The sequence below is a fragment of the Nematolebias whitei genome, chromosome 18 (genome assembly GCF_014905685.2).
Source record: "Nematolebias whitei isolate Nwh7 chromosome 18, NemWhi1, whole genome shotgun sequence".
Taxonomy (NCBI): Eukaryota; Metazoa; Chordata; class Actinopteri; order Cyprinodontiformes; family Rivulidae; genus Nematolebias; species Nematolebias whitei.
Genome location: NC_056515.1, coordinates 34748292 through 34767627, shown reverse-complemented (window position 1 = coordinate 34767627; position 19336 = coordinate 34748292). Strand labels below are relative to the sequence as shown.

The window sequence follows — 19336 nt, the reverse complement described above, 5'->3', positions numbered from 1 at the left end:
ATAGTTGTAGTTTGTTCTAAGAGTGTGGATAATTTATTAAAGAAAAACCAGACAACGTGCATTTTCTGACATTTCTATACATCTATGCTCATTTAAAGGAAAAAGGGTTATGCTTTATTTTGCGAATACAAAAACATGTTAGATTATGCCACCTTTTTAAATTATTTTTTTTAAAGCAATTTTTTCCCTCATTTGTAGTTTTAACAATACATTTGGTGAATTGTAATCTATTGCTTGGTATTGTTCACTATGTTACCCCTGAGATGGGGTAGAGGCAGGGCAGCCGACTGGGGAACAGAAAGTCGCAGTTCGACTCCTCGCCATTCCTGCATGTCGTGGTGTCCCTGAGCAAGACACCCAATCCCCAATTGCTCCCCGGGCACTTGCATAGCTGCCACTGTTCCACCTGGGTGTATCTCAGGTATGATGGATTAAATGCAGAGAACCAATTTCGTCATTATACGGAAACATACAATGATGACAACACATAACGCTTTGCTTACTTACTATACTTTTCGGCATACAAGTTGCACCTTTTTTGCATAAATTTTGCAAGTTCTGCGACTTATACATCAAAGCAACTAATATATGTTCCCAACACCCCCACCCCCCATATTTATAACCTAATCTTTGACTGACATTTGACTGTTTTCATTCATTTTGACATGGAAAATATTAAAAATATTTGCAGCCACTAGAGGGCCCTCAAACATTAAGGCAAACCAAGAGTCTCATTAATAGGTAAAAGTGTCTATTATTGAGACACTTGGCTTGCCATAGTCCACCTTCGTCTTGCTCTGGAACTCCTGGAGCAAACAACAAATCAGCTGCATTTCGCAGCACCGCCCAGGCGAAATGCAGCTGATTTGACCATTAGTGCATTTATTAAAGAAAAGTCAACTGAGTGGCACCTTTACTATAATGTCGAGCGACCAAATAATTGTTTTTAGGTGGTTATCTTAGTAAATTTTGAAGAAATGCACAGTGAGTCCTCCCTCTGCGCGCTCCCGCAGCTGCAAATCGATTTTTCAAATGCAGCTGATTTGACTATTAAAGTGCATTTATTAAGGAAACGTTAAACTGAGAGACACCTGTGCTATAATAGCGCGCAAACAAACAATTGTTTTTAAGTGTTAATCTTGGTAAATTATTGTTAAAGTCCTCCAGTGCATGCTCCGATGGCCGCCATTTGGCAGCCAATCGATTTTTGGCACAACACCAGCCCACGTTTCCAGGTAGTCAGCAGTGACACATAACAAACGCGACGCGGCAGCGGTGATGCATAATAGATGCGACTTATATGACGAAGAGACATATTTATGGATTTTTCCACTTTATTAGACATGTTTGGACTGATGCCACTTACAGCGATGCGATGTGTACGGCGGAAAGTGCGGTGCTTACTTGAAGTTTTCTTTCTTTAAACGATCAGTGGTAACTTCCTAAAGCACAGCTGCAGAATCTAACGTGAATCAATAAAAGAGCCCTGCAGTAAATACAAGCTAGAAAAAGAAAGACAGGATTTAAACTTTTATTACCTCAACAATATACAGTGTATGTGTTGCCAGTTAAACACCAAGAACGTAGAAGTCTGAGTGAAAACAAACTGAGTTATTCTCATTAAGACAAAATATATAGGAAGCACACCTGAATTCAAAACATCCATCCATTTTCTTTACTCAATTTTTACTTTCCAGATCACAGGGTAACTGTTGCCTATCTCCAGTGGTCGTTGTGGTTCACTCTAAACAAGTTGCAAGTCCTTTACAGGGCCACATAGAGACAAGCAACCATTCACACTCTCATTCACACCTACGGACAATTTAGAGCTGCCAATTAGCCCAACATACACATTTTTGGTCTGTGGGAGGAAATCGAAGTACTCAAAGAAAGCCCGTGCACGCAAGGGAGAATATGTAAATTCCACACAGAAAAGCCAGGAGGCAAACCTGTGACCTTCTCTCTGTGAGGCTCTAACAAATGTGCTGTATTTCATGAAGCCAATTCCATGGGCGTTTCTTGTAAATGTAACCTACAATTAAATATGCCGAAGAGGATAAAAAGCCATGCTTAAGGGGAAAACAAACTGACTTGTTGAGTTTAACTCGCCTACAAAAATTGTGCTGTGTGAGTTAATTAATATGACATTTGCCAACATGTTAAATGTGCTTAGGCTCTCTCTCCCTCTCTCTCTCTCTCACACACACCCAAGGTTTTCCTAATCTTCATGCAGGTTGAAGACGGATGCTGCAGCATTATGCTAATGAGCATCTATTCTGTCCAATCACTCGCTTCAGTAGTTGGGAGACAGGCAGAAGACGGGAAATCGAGAGAGAATGATGAAAAAAAAGAGATGCTTGGAGGGAGGGAGGGAGGGAGCATAGATGGATGAAGGAAGATGCACTGTTTTGCAAGAATATTGTACCCTTTTAAACACTATTATAGAGTTAGCAAAGTAATATTCTTGGAATACAACAATGTTCAGTCAGGCCATCTGGATGGTTTATTTTGTTGCCGAGATGTTTCGTCCTTCATACAAGGAGCTTATTCAGTCTGAGGAGCCCACCAAACCAAACTGAATCCCAGAAACAGATCACTCCCAGAGTGGAGAAAAAAACAAAACTGTTTGCTGGTTATAAGATGGCCTCCGGGGCCTGCCCTCTGCTCCATCAACTCCCCAAGGCAGACCATGCCAAAGTAGTTCAGAACACCAAAGTTCATGCTCAATAATCCAGGTATAAATTCAGCAATGTCCATTCAGGTTATCTGGATGGTTTCTTTTGTTGCCGAGATGTAAAGGCCATCTTATTATCACCAGCAAACTGTTTTTTCTCCACTCTGGGAGTGAGCCGTTTCTGGGATTCAGTTTGGTTTGGTGGGCTCCTCAGACTGAAGAAGTCCTTTGGATGAAGGATGGAACGTCTCAGAAACCATCCAGATGATCTGACTGAACATTGTTGGATTTATACCTGGATTAATGAGCATGAACTTTGGTACTTTAAGAATACCTTGCTTGAGATGGTTTAAATTTAAATTATAAATGGACTGTCCTTATATAGTACCTTTCTATCTTATCAAGATACACAAAACACTTTACGCTACAATCTGTGCCCTCATTTACCCAATCATACAGCACTCTACTTATATCTAAACAAAGAATAATCAGAGCTTTATCACATTCATACACTGATGGGACACGCATCAGAGGCAATGAGGGGTTCAGTGTCTTGCCCAGGGACACTTCGGCATGTGACTGCTGGTGGAATTGAACTCCCAACTCTTGCATTGGAAGATGACTGCTCTAACTACTCAGCCACAGCCGCCCAATTATAATAAGGTGATTTATGAATCTAGAAAAAACCAAGCTCCTAATTTAACTAAACATCTTGCCTTGAATATACAGATGCATTTAAAGATAGCATGATATGTGAAACTGCCTCTGCATACAACCATCCAGATGACCTGACTGAACATTGTTGGGTTTTATACCTGGATTATTGAGCATGAACTTTGGTGACTCTGCATAAATACCCTGTGTAATGTGTGCCGAAGCATCTCAGCTGAACAATCAACTGGTAGCGCTGATATCAGATGATACTATAAAATGTTCACTTGTGCATTTATGTGTGCCAGCTGTACCTTTTTCTCTGCTTCTCGTTTAGCATACTGCAGCAGCAACGGCTCTCCGTGTTTCTGGTAGTACGCTCTTTGGCAGCGGTCTGACAAAGCTGGCTCATTGGGCAGGAAGTTGCTGGCCCACACCTACAATGATGCAAAAAGCAGGAAAAATATAGAATAATAATGAATGATCCCACCAAATACATTTTGTTTTAGTTACTTAAATGCCTTAAAACCAATATTGGCTTTAGCAGATAGCATACTGGTTTCTTGTGTAAAAAAAAAAAGTTCATCCAAAAACAAAAGAATTTGACATGGCTCGTGTTATAAGCTTCCCTATCGCACAAGGTCTACTGTCTGCAAGACTGTGTGTAAATTGCAGCCTCACATCTAGAAAAGCAGAGAACACAAAAGCATGACATAAATAATACATAGTGACAATCACCATGTTTTATGCTTGGTAAATCAAATATGGCAGACAAGGAACCTGCAAATTTCAATAATGTGTGTGTTTCTGCAGAATGCTTAGCTTGTTCCTGAAATAATGAATTAGTGAAAATCAATACAAAAGGCAGAAACTAGTATGAAGAAGCATCATCATTAACATGAGTTGCAATACATGCATTCAATGCAAACAACTTGTTTCAGTGCAACCATTCTGGGGCTTAATACCTTAAAGCTAGCTGTCCACTATCATTTGGGGACATCAGCACTCATATTTGCAGACCCACCAGGGCATATCTAAAAAAGTTCAGGGCTAAAGAACATGTGTGAAAGCAGCATATGACTTTGTTCATAAATGCTTAACAGATGGCAAAATCACTGTGGTTCAAAACGCCTCCTGTGGAAGGGATTTTAGATTCTTGCTGTCTGCAAATCTTGTCTCACCAGTCTGATGTCTACAATTTTTAAGATTAAATTTTACAAGTGTATCCAATGAAAAAATATGTTTTTTTACCCTTACAACTAACATGTTATACGTTTTAGATTCTAGACATTTTTAAGAATAAATATAACAATTTTACTTCAAACATGCAGTTCTCAACAACTGTGTTTCATCTTAATGTTAGCCATGGAGTTCATCAGGGTTCAGTGCTTGGACAAATAATCTTTACCTTATTTATGCTTCTATTAGGTAAAGTTATTAAACAGCATGGGATAAATTGTCATTGTTATGCTGACTGACATGTTGACATATGCTGACATCAGAGACTACTTCCTCAGGCGGCTGAGACGAGCTGGTCTGGGAAGTTCAGTCCTCACCTCCTACAGGTGTGCAGTAGAGAGCACGCTGTGCTCCAGCATCAACGTGTGGCATGGAGGCTGCACAGCTGCAGAAAGAAAAGCTTTGCAGAGAGTGGTGAAGGCTGCACAGAAGTCTGTCGGAATCAGCCTCCCCACCATCACAGACATTTACACCTCTACATACAGGGAGAGAGCCACCTGCATCATGAAGGACCCCACTCACCCAGCACATACACTTTTTGTCCTGCTCCCCTCAGGGAGGAGATTAAGGAGCATTAAGTGTAGAACCACTAGACTGAGGAACAGCTTCTACCCTGAGGCTGTTAGACTCATGAATCTCTAACCAGAATAATCACTGTGAAAATTCACATAATGTTGCTGCTGATCTGTTTCAATGTTGAGGTGTTCATGTGTGCACATCTGCTCACACAGACGCATGCTCATGTTCGTGCTGCTGTTCGACGTAATGTTTTTATGCTATTAGTGCTTAGTGTATTTTTAGTTGATGCTTTTCTTAGTTCATATCTTAGATCATATGTTTTTCTTATACATTTTATTGTTGGATTTAACTGGGACCCTGTGTACAAAATTTCGCTCCACCACATGTACCACATGAGGTGCAAATGACAATAAAGAAACTCTGACTGACTCTGACGATACACAGATATATTTATCCAGTTACTTAGACTATAAGCAAGTTTTAAAGACATAAAATACTGGATGACCCTTAATTTTCTGCTTTTGAACACAGACAAGACTGAAGGTTTGGTTTTTGGACCCGAGCATCTTAGGAATTAATTTTTCAGTCTTTTGCGCTCCCTGGATGGCATTAATCTGGCCTCCAGCTCTAATGTTAAAAATCTTGGTGTTATTTTTGATCAGGACATGTTTTTTTTATCCCCCACATTAAAAACATTACTAGAGCCGCCTTCTTAAATTTAAACTCAAAGCAAAGCAGTGTACTCCTCAGATAATTAATGTGGTTAACTTACTTTTACGGTATGAATGTTTTTGTTCAGTGCCCTGCGATGACTTCTGTTGTGACCTTTTCAGGCTGCTGTTTAATACACCATATTATATTACCGTACATTGTTATTGTTTAGCGACAAGTGTATAGCTTAGATCCTTGTGTACAGTTTATTTTTATACTTTATATTGTTGCTATTTTTGCGCGGAACTGGAACCTCGAGTACACAATTTATTTCCTCCTCATGTATCACGTGATGCGAATGACGATGAAGAACCTTGAACCTTGACTTGGCGCTATATAAATAAACTGAATTGAATTGAATGTGCACCTGGACTACTTGCCGTTTGTCTGTATCCCTTTTTCTGTCCTCCCCAGCATCAATAAGTCGAGGCAGATGTCCACCCATACTTAGCCTGGCTCTGCTGGAGGTTTCTCCCTGTTAAATGGTAGTTGCCCTTTCCACTGTCACTGACACGCTGCTCAGAATGGAAGATTGTGCTGAAGGGAAGAGTCAACAGAATTTTCTGGCTTCCTTAGACGACCTTTCTAGCAATTTGCATTTCATAATGCAGCATATGTGATTGCATTGTACTATAATTGGACTGGATTGGCTGTAACTGCATTTGAATCTGACTTGAATGGACTTATTAGCTTTGCTGGATAGTTCCTTGAGACGACCGAATTTCTTGACGTGGTCTTCTCACTTCTTGTTACACTATAGACCTCAACTCTGCATCTTTTACTCCTCTCATCCAGCCTTTTAATGGGATAACATTGTGTTTAAATCTACATTTACTATAAGAAATTACAATAAAATATCACATTTACTAACAAATTGTAATGTAATGTGTGTAAAAAAAAAAAAAAGCACTGTCTGCAATAAAAAAAACTGAATTATGGCAAGTTTATGATGCAACTGTCAGTTCAGTACACCATGAATCCTTGAGGACAAAAAAAAAAAAAAACATTATGTTGTCTAAATTATGTTCCTAACTGTGATAATGGCTCTACAACAAATGACAAGCTTAAATCAACTTTACTGATTGCTATCCGAAACAAACGCAATGTTCAAGCATTGCTCTCATCAGCCGCCAACTGCTACTCCTCATCAGACTGCGTTCACCTTAAATGAGATGCTGGCACATTTGTGTGTGAACGCTTATGAAGCATTCTCACTACTGTGATCCATTCTTCTTCCGTACGTTTTTCGACATCTTTTGCGTCCCGCAGTTTTCTAGCCATCTCAACAAATCATATATCAAAATGTTCAGCTCTTTCAGGACGACCCTGCTATGACTTTTGGTATTGGTGCAACTTTATCTTTTCGAAATATTTAGCCTTTTCTGCCATTTTTTTTTTTTCTAATAGAAAATGAATTGAGCTCATTTTACATCTTTCACATCTTTAGATCTGTTTAAAACCATTTGCTGCTCCTTTCACATTTTGTTTTGGTTCAGCTTCCTTGTGCAAATTTAAACATTTTTTCAGCTACTTTCAGCTAATTTCAGCTGTTTTTTTCAACTGTTTTGTGCTCCCTTCAGATTCTTTCTGCTAACTACAACATTTTTTCTGCTTCTTCTAACTTCTTTCTGCTAATTTGAGCTTGTTATGGTCTGTTCAGCTTATTTTTTCAAGTTTCAGCTTATTCTGCAATTGCAGCTACTACTTAGTGGATTTTATGGTCATGTTTAGCTTTTTCAGCTAATTCTGCATGTTTGCACTGAATTCTACTTTTTTTTCAGCGTAATTGAGCAACATCTTGCTCTCTCCACTTCCTTCTGGTAGTTTAAACATCTTTCTGCCTTTTCAGCTGTTTTTTTTTTTGCTAATTTCATCTTTTATTCAGTTAATTTCCACATTTTTTGTTATCATTTCTGCTTCTTTCAGCCTAATTGGGTAAACGTTCTTTCTGCCTTGTGCTAATTTAAACTTGTTCTACCTTTTCAGCTAGTTTTTTAGCAGCTAGTTTCAGCTGTTTTCTGACAAATTCAAGTTTTTCGTGTTTTTTTTTTTTTTTTTTTCCACTTTCAGCCTAATTAACTTCTTTATGGTAACTTAAGCTTAATATGCTCCTTTCAGCTCTTTTCAGCTAATTCCACCTTTTTTGAGCAGATTCAGCTCTTTCCACTCTCTTCTGGTAGATTAAGCTTCTTTCTGCCTTTTCAGCTAAGTTTTGCTAATTTCAGCCTTTTTTTCTTGCCAATTTCCTAAATTTTGTGCTATTTTCTGCTAATTTAAGCCTAATTCAGCAAATATGTGTTCCCTCTGCTTTATTCTGCTAATTTAAGCTTGTTCTTCCATTTCAACTACAATTCAGCATGTTTGTTTGTTTGTTTTTAGCTAATTTCAGCTATTTTTCAGCAAGTTCTTCTGCAATAAGCATTTACAATGCATTTTTGCAGGAAATGCAATTTCTCTAGTTATTTATTTATTTTCAAGTGAGAAACGGAGAACCCCTGGAGAACGTTAAGCCCGATGCTTTAAAAAATACGAGCTACAGCTATTGTGTTAAAAAAAAAAAGCATCTGTTACTCGCCCTCACAAACAGCACCAGTTTGACTTAAAGTCTAGTTACAGAGCATTCTTCAAACCTCATATTGTATTTCTACTGCTTTTCAGAAACCGTTTTATGGGCAACAACGAACATAACGACAGACATTTGTATTACCCGGGTTTGTGCTTTATGGCATTTTAATGGCTATTAAAGTAGACAGGCAGCACCAAATCAGCTCCAAGGTTTAACTACAGACTCATGGCTATAAGATAAATCAGAGCATGAGAGAACAGTTTTTGAATAGAATGTACTTGGATTTGTTAAAATTAGATTGCACGCTTATGTATTCATGCATATGCAAAGAGGCAAGAAGCAGAAAAGGAGCATGCAAAGTGGTATAGAGTCACATTCTCATGAGTGAAGACTTCCTCAGAATATTGATTAGTGTTTTGTCTACAATAACTTTGTTTCTCATATTCTTCATTCCAGCATTTTTATATATTTTTTTCCCCAATAGTTGCCTTTATTTTGAGGTCTTTTATGAAACAATGTCACTGAAAACAATCCAATTGTATCGTCTGCTGTTTTGCAGTTGTATCATCCCATCACATCACGAGCTGTGCAGTAATCAGAGGCATTCTCCGGTCCTATAAGCAACACTGCTTCGCACTCAATTGTTTTCTGATTAAGCAATCCTCATCCTTTTTTTTTATTTTTATACCCAGAAGCCAATAGATTTAATGTCTTCCTACAGGGAACAATAAGTGTATGAGTGAAATTCCAAATGAGTTGTCTTGATCATCAGACGCTTGCTTTGAGCTCTTGTGTTGGTGGCGGGGGCAGCTGGAGTCCTGCTAGTCTTAGCCTGCAGGATGCACTGCACCATAGCTGTGTTGTCCTGGGTTTAAAATAATGAATAAGACTTAATATGTATACAAAGCAAATTCGATTATGAAATATGTGTAGGAAGCTGGCTATTCTTAATGATTCCTGGCACATTATTCCCTGCCTTTAGATGTTGCCCATAATTACTGTCATAGATATATATAAAAAAGAGAGAACAGATTAATGTGTTCTTGCTAAAGGCGGCTTTATTCAGCATGATTCTGAAAAGACCAAGACACAGACATGGTTATTGTGTATATTAAATGTGATAGCCTTGTTCTTCTAAAAGTCTCCAGGCATGCATAAAACAATGCATGAGCACAAGCACAATGGGTCAGGACTATATTTGTAGCTACGAGTTTATTTGCACTCTCGTGTCTTTTTATGCACTAATCTACCATCGACCTATCAGCTTCAGTCATTATTGACTGCTGCCAAAAGGCAAAGGCAGATTATTATTTTTTGGCTCATGTCTGTGTCTTTTATCAAAACAATTCATGAACCACTGAACAACATTTTAATAAAACTTGCTTGCTTAAGTTTACAGCGGGCGTGTACCTAGAAGTCGCACATAACATTATATTTAAGGTTCGACCAAACTGGTTGCAACTCGGTCATTTGTCAACGTTAAGATGATCTTAGTCTGAATTTAATAATGCAAACTAATTATTGCAATAACCCACAACAGAGAAATAATATACTGTATGCAGGTGCATCTAAAAAATATATAATTTGTCCATCCATCCATTATCTTTTACCCGCTTCTTCCATTTTTGGTCACGGGGGTCGCCGGTGCCCATGTCCAGCCATCACAGTGCGAGGGGCGAGGGACACCCTGGACATGTTGCAAGTCCATCACAGGGCCCCTTCCCACATGCTTGCAACATTCAAAACAATGTTTCTAAACTCTAATCACTCTAAAATAGCACAACACGACATGATCTCCGCTCTCTGCCACCTGTCAGCGTTCTTTGCCGGCCCACTTTCCCACTGCAAAATCAGGTCTCTCTTGTAAATGAGTCCCCGAGGCTCCATGGGATTAACCTGAATAAAAGGTTGAATGAAAAAAATAATAATCGCACTCATCACCTCCCAATCGCCCTGCTTATGTGGAAATAAATTTAAATTTAAATACTGTAACATTTTAAATAAACAATCCATGCAGCGTGGATTGTTTATTTAAAATGTTACAGTATTTAAATTTAAATTGTAGAGAAGAGAAGCGCAGCAGGACAGCAAAGGGTTAACCCTTCACGCAGCTGATGCAGCGCAGAGCAGAAATGTACTTCTCCATCATTTACACTGTAACAACTGAACATAGAATTTCTAAAATAATTTAAAATAACTTTTAACACTTTTTTTATATATTTTGTGATTATGACAATTTTACGATGCGACATACTTTGAATTTTAAAGTTGGAAGACAAAAGTTGATCGGTGCAGCTGGACAGCAAAGGGTTAACCCTTCACAAAGCTGCTTCAGCACAGAGGAGAAATGTGGGTGTGGCAGAGAGCCGCAGGTGGCAGAGAGCGGAGATCATGACAGGCTGCAGGAGAGAGCCTCTCCCTGCACCTCATGATGTAGCAGATCATTTAAAATAATTGATTTTAAAAAAACAATCCGTGCCGCTTGTGTGGCTCATCCATCAATCAGTCAATTGGGTGTCATGTCCAATCTTACTTTGAAAAAATGCGAAAGAGCGAGTCCTCGAAAGTTGAACCGCGAAGTAGCGAGGGGCTACTGTACAGCATAGCTTAACACGTGCACATTGAGCGTCCTCTGCTGGTGCTGGTCCACTGTTTTCTGAAGCCCACAGTCAACGCAGCATCTACCAGGACATTTGAAAGCACTTCAAGCTTCTTTCTGCTGACAAGCTTTATGGAGATGCAGATTTAATTTTCCAGCAGGACTTGGCTCCTCCCCACACGGCCATAGGTATCAAAAACTGGATATGCGATATTGTAATTTTCTGAGACATTACATTTTTTTTTTTTATATAAAAGGCATGAAATATTTCACTCTGTGTAATGAATGAGTTTCACTTTCTGGAATGACTGACAAAATCAACTGAACCTTTTCACAATATTCTATTTTTTTTTTTTTTTTTTTTTTTTGTTAAAACAAGACAGAAGCTCAGAAAAGTTATAATTATATTTGACAGATACCCCACCACCATCAGTCGGTTCACTTAATGTTGCTCCTGAATAGGGAACAGCAGCTAAATGCAGCTCTTCACAGAAAACTGTGCATCATGACGGCTACTGAAGTTTTTAAAAAAAGGAAATTACTATTCCAGAGGCATATGTTTTCCTTCCTCCTCTCTGATCCTGTGAGACCAAAGTTATCAGAAGCCTCGCCGCCTCCAGAACATGATTAACATTTTTTGTTCGTTATTCTTCAAAGTTTTAGATCAGTGCTTCCAAGGTTTTGGCCTGGAGGGGTTGCACTGCTGTACAAATACATTTAAAGCACTCTTTTCTTGGACTTTCATGGTGCAAAGAAAAATATTAAAGAAACAATTAAAAGGGGAGGTAAAAAAAAAGACAGAAAATTAACTTTTTCTAAGCTCCATCAAAAGGCTATCCTAAAACAAACACTTTTTTTTTTCTATCACGATTAGACGTGTTCTAACAAGACCTTGACATCACCTGAAATGTAAAGACTTTGATTCACCAGAAAAAGGCTCAGTTTGGAGTTACTATACTGCAGCTTCTGTATAGCCAGTGTTCTTTAGGTCATATACTGCCATCTGTTGGCTTCTTATACATTATAAAAAGTAAAGCTCACACACTTATTAGGCTGTTGGTTTTATTTTGTTTTGAACCAAATATATATTTCATTTAGTGGACTGTTAAGTCTAATTTTAATCAGTGCAAATGTATAGCAAATCCTATCAGTGTCAGCCAAAACCTCAATGGGGCCCCAAGAGAAATTTGGTTTGGGGCCCTCTATTTCTGCAAATAATGAGGATTACTGAAATCAACAGTCAGATGATCCGATCATTCACTCACCTAACAAACTCCCTGTTTACATCATCCTATTTGTATACATCAGTGGTACTAAAAGTAACACAAAAACAAAAACAAACAAAAAACTGTATGAAATGTATTTTACAGCAAAAGTGTCATCTGGTTTATTATCGTTGGTTCCAAAGAACTGCAACGGTACTGTGCAAAATAATTTGTAGTGCAACAAACAGATACAATAACTTGGATGCATAAACATAAATTAAATTGTGCAAAAAAAACTGACGAAATTAAATAAATAAATAAATAAAAATATCAAGGAAATATTTAAATAATGTAAATGAACAATTAATTGAAACTAGGGCTGGGCCATATCGTATCGTTCATGATAATACCGGTAAAAAAAAATAAAAAAAACTTGCCCAGGAAAATAAATAATTTCATGATATGCTAATTTCATGAGGTAAATACATCAGTGTTTCCCCTACCATTATACAAGTGGGGCGCCCCGCCCCGTTAACAGAACCGAGCACACTGAACTACCGAACCGAACTGCGCACCGCCCACCCCCCCGTCAGTACTGGCATAATGCTAAATAGCTGCGTGCAATACTAGCTAGCCAAAAAGCTAAAAAAACAAACAAGGTGCAGCTCAGTTGTGTCTCTCCACCAGCGCTAAACTGCGGGTACCGACAGTGCACAGCTCAACTGTCTCTCCCTCCCCCCCCCCTGCTCTAAACTGGCGGTACAGGCGCAGCTCGGCTTGTTTCTCTCCCCCCCACCTGCACTTTAGTTTTTTTGTGGTGAATTTTGTTGATCTATATTTTGTGCAGACTTTTTCAATCTAAATAACAGAAGGATATTTTTTTTTATATATATACTTTTAGACTGAATACTTAGTAAAATTAGCCTTTGTTTTTTTTTTATTATAATATTTCAAAGCAACATGTTAAGTTAATGTTGTCAAATGAATAACTGTGATTTCAGGGTTTTTTTGTTATATCACGAAATTTATCGTTATCGTCTGAATGCTCTGAAATATCACTATATTATATTTGAGCCATATTGCCCCCCCCTAATTGAAACCACGTAAAAAATGGTTTAAAAAAATGAATTTAAAGTTGAATACTTAGTTCTTAAAACTATGTAAATGTATGCAACAGTCTGCAAAAGCTGAACTTAAAATATTAAATAGAATCATATAAATATTACTAAAAAAATAAAATAATCCACTTGGGGGGCCCCCTAGTGGCCCCGGGGCCCTAAGCAGCCACTTTGTTTGCTTATGCCTTGGGCCGGCCCTGAACAAATTTTCTCATAAAGCAGACCGTTCTTAAATAAACTCAAAATTGTACTTTGTTTTTTCCATTACCTGTATTTCTGGTTGTTATCCGATAGCCAGCCTAATTCCCTCTTCTGACTGTTCCAACGTCAATATTGCTCTTTAAAATTCAGCGTTTTACTTTCTTTCTGTAGTTATTGCTTTTTTTTATATCACACTGATGTGACAGTTTGACGGGAAATCTCTTTCCCGCGCTCTCTCGGAGTTGTTAGTCTTGCCAAAAATCCCCTTACCGAAGAAGAAAACATGAAGACGAGAAAGCATCCGAGCTGTAATATTGCTGTGACTGTGAATAATAATATTGTTACACGTGATGTGACAAAAGCCCACAGTTGCATCTGATATGTGGATGAAGAGTCAATTAACAGCTTGAATGCTGAAACTTTCCTGGCTCAGCTGCACATGTGCTTTCAACACGTTTCCAAATCTTTGTCAGAACGTGAAAGGAAAGCATCTCAGATGTGCAAATTGAGTCTGTTTGAAAGATAGTATCATGGATGCGTGGAATAAAAGTCCATTTTCTCCTTGTTATTTAAAGCTGCAGTTTGAAAGCATATGCTTACGGTTTCATATCAGTGTCAGTGGGAAGAGATTTATTTTACCTATGAAAAGAAATCAATCAAAAATGTGAAGAAAACTGGAGTAAAGCTGAAGTGATGGTGTTAAATTGTCAGAAAGACATATTGTGAGATTTTGCAAAAGGTTATTGCAATAGATTTGACTGATTTTCAGCTGCTACCACGAAATTTTAGCTCAACGTCTGAAAAACTGACTGTATTAAAGTCATTTTTGTGTCTGTTAAGAATGAGTAGCTGAATCGGACGTCTTAAACTGGATCGGCTTCAGATGAAAATGAGTTTTAGATGCGATTATGTTTTGAGATTTTTATGAAAATAAATTAAGATGTTGATCAGATATCCTGATGCATGCTCAATAATCCAGGTAGAAAAATCTAAAAAAAAGTTAAATCTGGTCCTCTGGACATTCAAACATTCATTGATCAGATATTTTGCAAACAGACAAGGTTGACTCCAACAGTTACTGCCAACGGTTTAAATGAATATGTTGTGCAATGTTTAGATATCAGAGTACGTGTTGGAAATTAAAAATAGAAACTACCACACCAAATTTTTAATATCTGTGGAATTGCCTGATTTAAACCTTTTATTGTGTTTTGCTGTCAATTACCGTATTTTCCGCTTTATAAGTCACACTTTTTTTGCATAATTTACATGCCTGGTGACTTATAGTCTGAAGCGACATATTTATGGATTTTCTCCCATATTTATAAACCAATTTTTGGTTGAGATATGACCGTTTTCATTCATTCTGACTGAAAAAAAAAAATTTAAGCAATTAAGCAGTGCCACTTTCAGCCACTTGATGGCAGCAGAGTAGTAGTATCAGTAAGGCATGCCGTTGCATCATGTAATAGGTAAACATGGCAATAATGACAAATTCAATAAAGTTCAAGACAAAAACAACTGGACTTTGTTATACTTTATACTTTATTGTTTTTTTTCTTGAACATTTTTGAATTTACCATGTCCTGGATGACTGAGACTCTTGACCAGCTTTTAATGATACAATCAGTTTCCCCACCTTGGTTCTGCTTGCTGGTTGGACCGACCGTCAATCCAGCTGCACCTCCCTGGCAAAATGCAGCTAATTTTACCATTAAAGTGCATTTATTTAGCAAATGTTAGACTGAGACACACCTTTGCTATAATTTCGAGCAAACAAATAATTGTTTAGGTGCTTTTCTTGTTAAATTTTGATTAAATGAGTAGCGTTCCTCCTTCCTTTTTCCCTCCCTCTGCGCGGTGCCAGGAGCACCTCAGCAGCGACACTATTTTTGAAATGCAGCTGATTTGACCATTAAAGTGAATTTATTAAGCAAACGTTAGACTGAGACACACCTTTACTATAATTTCGAGCAAACAAATAATTGTTTTTAAGTGTTAATCTTGTTAAATTCTTGTTAAAGTCCTCCCACGGCCACCATTTGACACCCCATTGATTTTTGGCACAACACGGCCCCACATTTCCGGGTTGTCAGCGGTGACGCATAATAGACGCGACGTATACAGCGACTCGAGGCTCAATGGGATTTACCTGTATAAATAAAGGTTGATTGATTTATGGATTTTTCCCACTTCATTAGACAAATATGGACTGATGTGACTTATAGGGAGGAGTGACGTGTACGGCGGAAAATACGGTAGCTGTGGTGGCCATCTTGAATGGGGCTGATTCCAAAATTTTATGAGCTGTAATAAGATACACAATGATTTTCTTTCTGCAATTTCAAAAATTAATCTAGAAAACGGTATTTAATAAGACAGTAGCTCAATCTAGATTATATAGCAGTTACAGTGTGGTGGTGGTGTAGACAAAATCTAATTAATACCTTGTGCAGGAAAGTGTAATTTGTGTGTTTCTTACCTGACAATGAGGATGCGGATTTGAACAGCCCATCACTGCTCCCTTATTCTCAAAGATCTACAAAAACAATGAGGAGAAGTTATTCCAGGATGTAAGGTTTTATTTTTCATATTTCCTTTTATTTGTCATTTTCCAGGCAAACGAAAATACAGTATGTCATATTTTAGAGGATAATTAAGTATTCTGGTTGACTTCTGAGAGCACACAATTATGTAAATTAGTACAGTTTGGTTCCTGGTGTCATTTAGCACCTTTAGGTCTGTAATTTTATTTATTTTTTTATCTGGTTGATAAAAGCACATTAAGGTTCTGGCAAAAAAAAATAAAAAAAATAAATCCAAATTATCTCAAGTATTGCAGCATTTTGGGCCGTTGTTTTAAACTACTGTGCCAATTCAAAAAGCTTTACTTTTCTAGACTAGTGTGCATTTAATAAAACTGTGTATAAATAAGTACCAAACTTTAAATCAGCATATTAATATGGGAAGACTATATAATAAAGTTCTACATCTTATAATCCCTGTAAGCATTTTTCTTTCCGCTGTAGGTGGTTAAAAATATGAGCTTGCCTAGAAGCATCATTAAGGATTTACACAATCCAATCCAAAACACATTAAAATAAAAAATAAAAAAATGGACAGGGATAAAAACTAATCGGCGAGTGACTCCGAAAAAAAAACAAAAAACTGTGAACATTCTATTAGTTATATTTTCACAGATATTAAGCTAAACAAAACTGAGATCAGCAGTGGAAACATTATTACGACTGAGGAAGTGCGTGTTCTCTACCTGAACCCATGGGTATGTTGCGCCAAGTTTATCTACAAGCTCCGCCCACTTGTCAATCACCTTGACAACCTCATGTCTTTTCATTAGAGGGAGGGTGACGTCAGACCAGGGATGGAAACACATGACTTTACTAAAATAAAAAAAGGTAAACGTGCAAAAATGAAAAGAGTTAGATAAATTAAATATCCATAAGGATGAATAATAAAAAACAGAACCAATATACAGCACAGAGTGAAGTACTTTTTGCAGTACTCCGAATAGTGAAATAAAAGATTCCTTCAGCCTAGAATAATTTCTCTTGACAATATGTCATAATGATAAATCCTGATGGTGGATATTGTGCAAAAATATTCAGTCATCCCTCTTTTATACATATTCTTCCTAAGAGTCAAATTTCCTTGTACTTTTTAAAGTGGTCTGGTTATTATTATTGTATTACCGTATTTTTCGGACTATAAGGCACACTTTAAATCCTTTAAATTTTCTCTAAAATTAACAGTGAGCCTTATAAATCTGGTTGTGCTTACTGATCTCGAACCGATTTCATGTGGTATAACTGAACAATGTTGAGAGTTATTATGAATGAGTTGAATGAAGTTTGACTTATTCGACTGTTTTGTTTTGCTTAATGCGCCGTATAGTCAGAAAAATACGGTATATGATTTACATATAATAATGTGCTATGTTAAATATTCCTTGTGTTTCTTTAAAAAGCAATCCTGAAACTAAATGTGAATAAGATTTTTTTTTTTTTTTTTTTTTTTTTTTAAGAATAATAACATTTACTCCTCCACCAAAACCCTCAGCATGGGCTCCCCCAGGGCTGTGTGTTGAGCCCCCTCCTGTTCAGTCTGCTAACGTATGACTACATGCTGACCCATCCAGGCTGTCATATTGTAAAGTTTACAGATGATACAGTGGTAGTTGGATGCATCAAAAATAATAATGAGTCCAGCTACAGGCAGGAGGTGGAACACCTAGAGAGCTGGTGCAGGACGAACAACCGTCACATCAGTGCGAATAAGACGAAGGAGATGGTCGTGGACTTCAGAAGGAATGTACCACATATGAGAATGACAATAAAAATCCTTGTATCTCTTGTATATTTTGCCACCGTTTTCACTTTTTTATATTTTACTTTATGTTGTCTCACTCTTTTTAGGTGCTTGTCTAAAAACTCAGTTAAATCTTAGACACTGTCTATACCCGTTACTTTTTGTTCGGTTTTGTTTCCTACGAGTTTAATATTTAACAAGATTCTGCAGTGGTTATTATGGTCGTGATCAATATTTATTAACCTGCTACTGACGTCATTAATCTTTTTGGCTCGGTTAAGCTGATGATCTGCAGGAGTGTGATTTGTAACCCTGGATTAAAATGAAATCTCAATGCTGGACTTTCCAGGGACCACCTGTCAAATACAGATGCATATCTCAAAACACGAAATGAAACTGTGCATCTTAAATTTAAGAAAATGCGAGTTTGACCATCTGAAATCATGTAATTATTGCATTTTAACCACATAATCAAAATGCATGAATTAAATGCAAGCCTTAATGTCTCTGTGGATTTGGGGAAACGTTACAAGTGTTTGCTCTTAGCCTTGCGCTCAGCACGTAGGCAAACAAAGTGACTCTCCTAGTCGAATGCATTAAATCTCTATTGACAATCAGATTCTTCAGGGACAGAGACAACTAGCGCATGATCAATAATTGAACATGACGTTGGTGTTTATGCTCTGAGCAAAAAAAAAAAATGGTTGTATATATGAATTGTTCAGGAGAAGACTTTAACAATAGCTGGGAGCTCTCGACGTGTTTGTTTTAAATTTCTAGTCAAACCCTACAAGCAAAAGAACCAAACTACTGTTATACTCTGAGAGTATCTTTTAGCTTGAACTTTTTACAAGTCTTTGTCGCACCAACTAAAAGTGATAAAGAGGATCTGAATTGTTGGCACTGTTGTGTCCAAAGGTCCGGTCCTGTTATGGGGTTGTAGCCGCACTGACGAAGGTGCACACACTGCTGAGGTGACAGCAGAAATACAGAAAACTGCACGGAGATTCCGAAACGCTCCATCTCTTCTTGGGACGTTCATGTATTTATTATAAGTTAATGCATCATCAGTTTTTGCACACATTACTAAAGATGGAAGAGACCGCGGTACAGGTATTTGGCTACTCTGCATACATTTCTAACATGAGAAAAGCTGAGATTTTTGAAACAAAAAGTTGTTTTATTTTTTTACACTTTTTAAAAAATTATTATTTGGGCTGCTCTCTTCCTCAGGGATCACCACAGCAACTAACGCACATGAAGACTTGGCAATTGTTTTTACGCCGGATGCCCTTCCTGACGCAACCACAGCCCTCTGCCAGCTAGGGTGCCCGGGGGAGCAGACGGTGGTGGTTAAAGGCCTTGCTCAAGGGCCCAGAGTGGAGCAAATGAGAGTGGAGACGGGTGTGGGTGCTTCACCTTTCCCCACACATTTTGATGTTGTCATTCTGGGGAGTTGAACCGGTGACCTTCTGATCACAAGCCCAACTTCTCTAACCTGTGCACCACCTTTTGTACACTTTTGTA

The 19336-nt window shown here is 37.8% G+C and overlaps 1 protein-coding gene across 1 annotated transcript in view; it reads right to left on the bottom strand.

Annotated features, from left to right (window-relative positions):
* Positions 1-227: 227 nt before the first annotated feature.
* galt (galactose-1-phosphate uridylyltransferase) overlaps positions 228-19336 on the bottom strand; it is a 25217-nt gene continuing 6108 nt past the window's right edge. Inside the window, exons 5-8 of the mRNA XM_037692061.1 lie at positions 16755-16884; positions 15966-16022; positions 3640-3762; positions 228-344 (exon numbers count right to left, since the gene is read on the bottom strand). Coding sequence (XP_037547989.1) covers positions 228-344; positions 3640-3762; positions 15966-16022; positions 16755-16884 — 427 coding nt within the window. The remainder of the gene's footprint in view (positions 345-3639; positions 3763-15965; positions 16023-16754; positions 16885-19336) is intronic.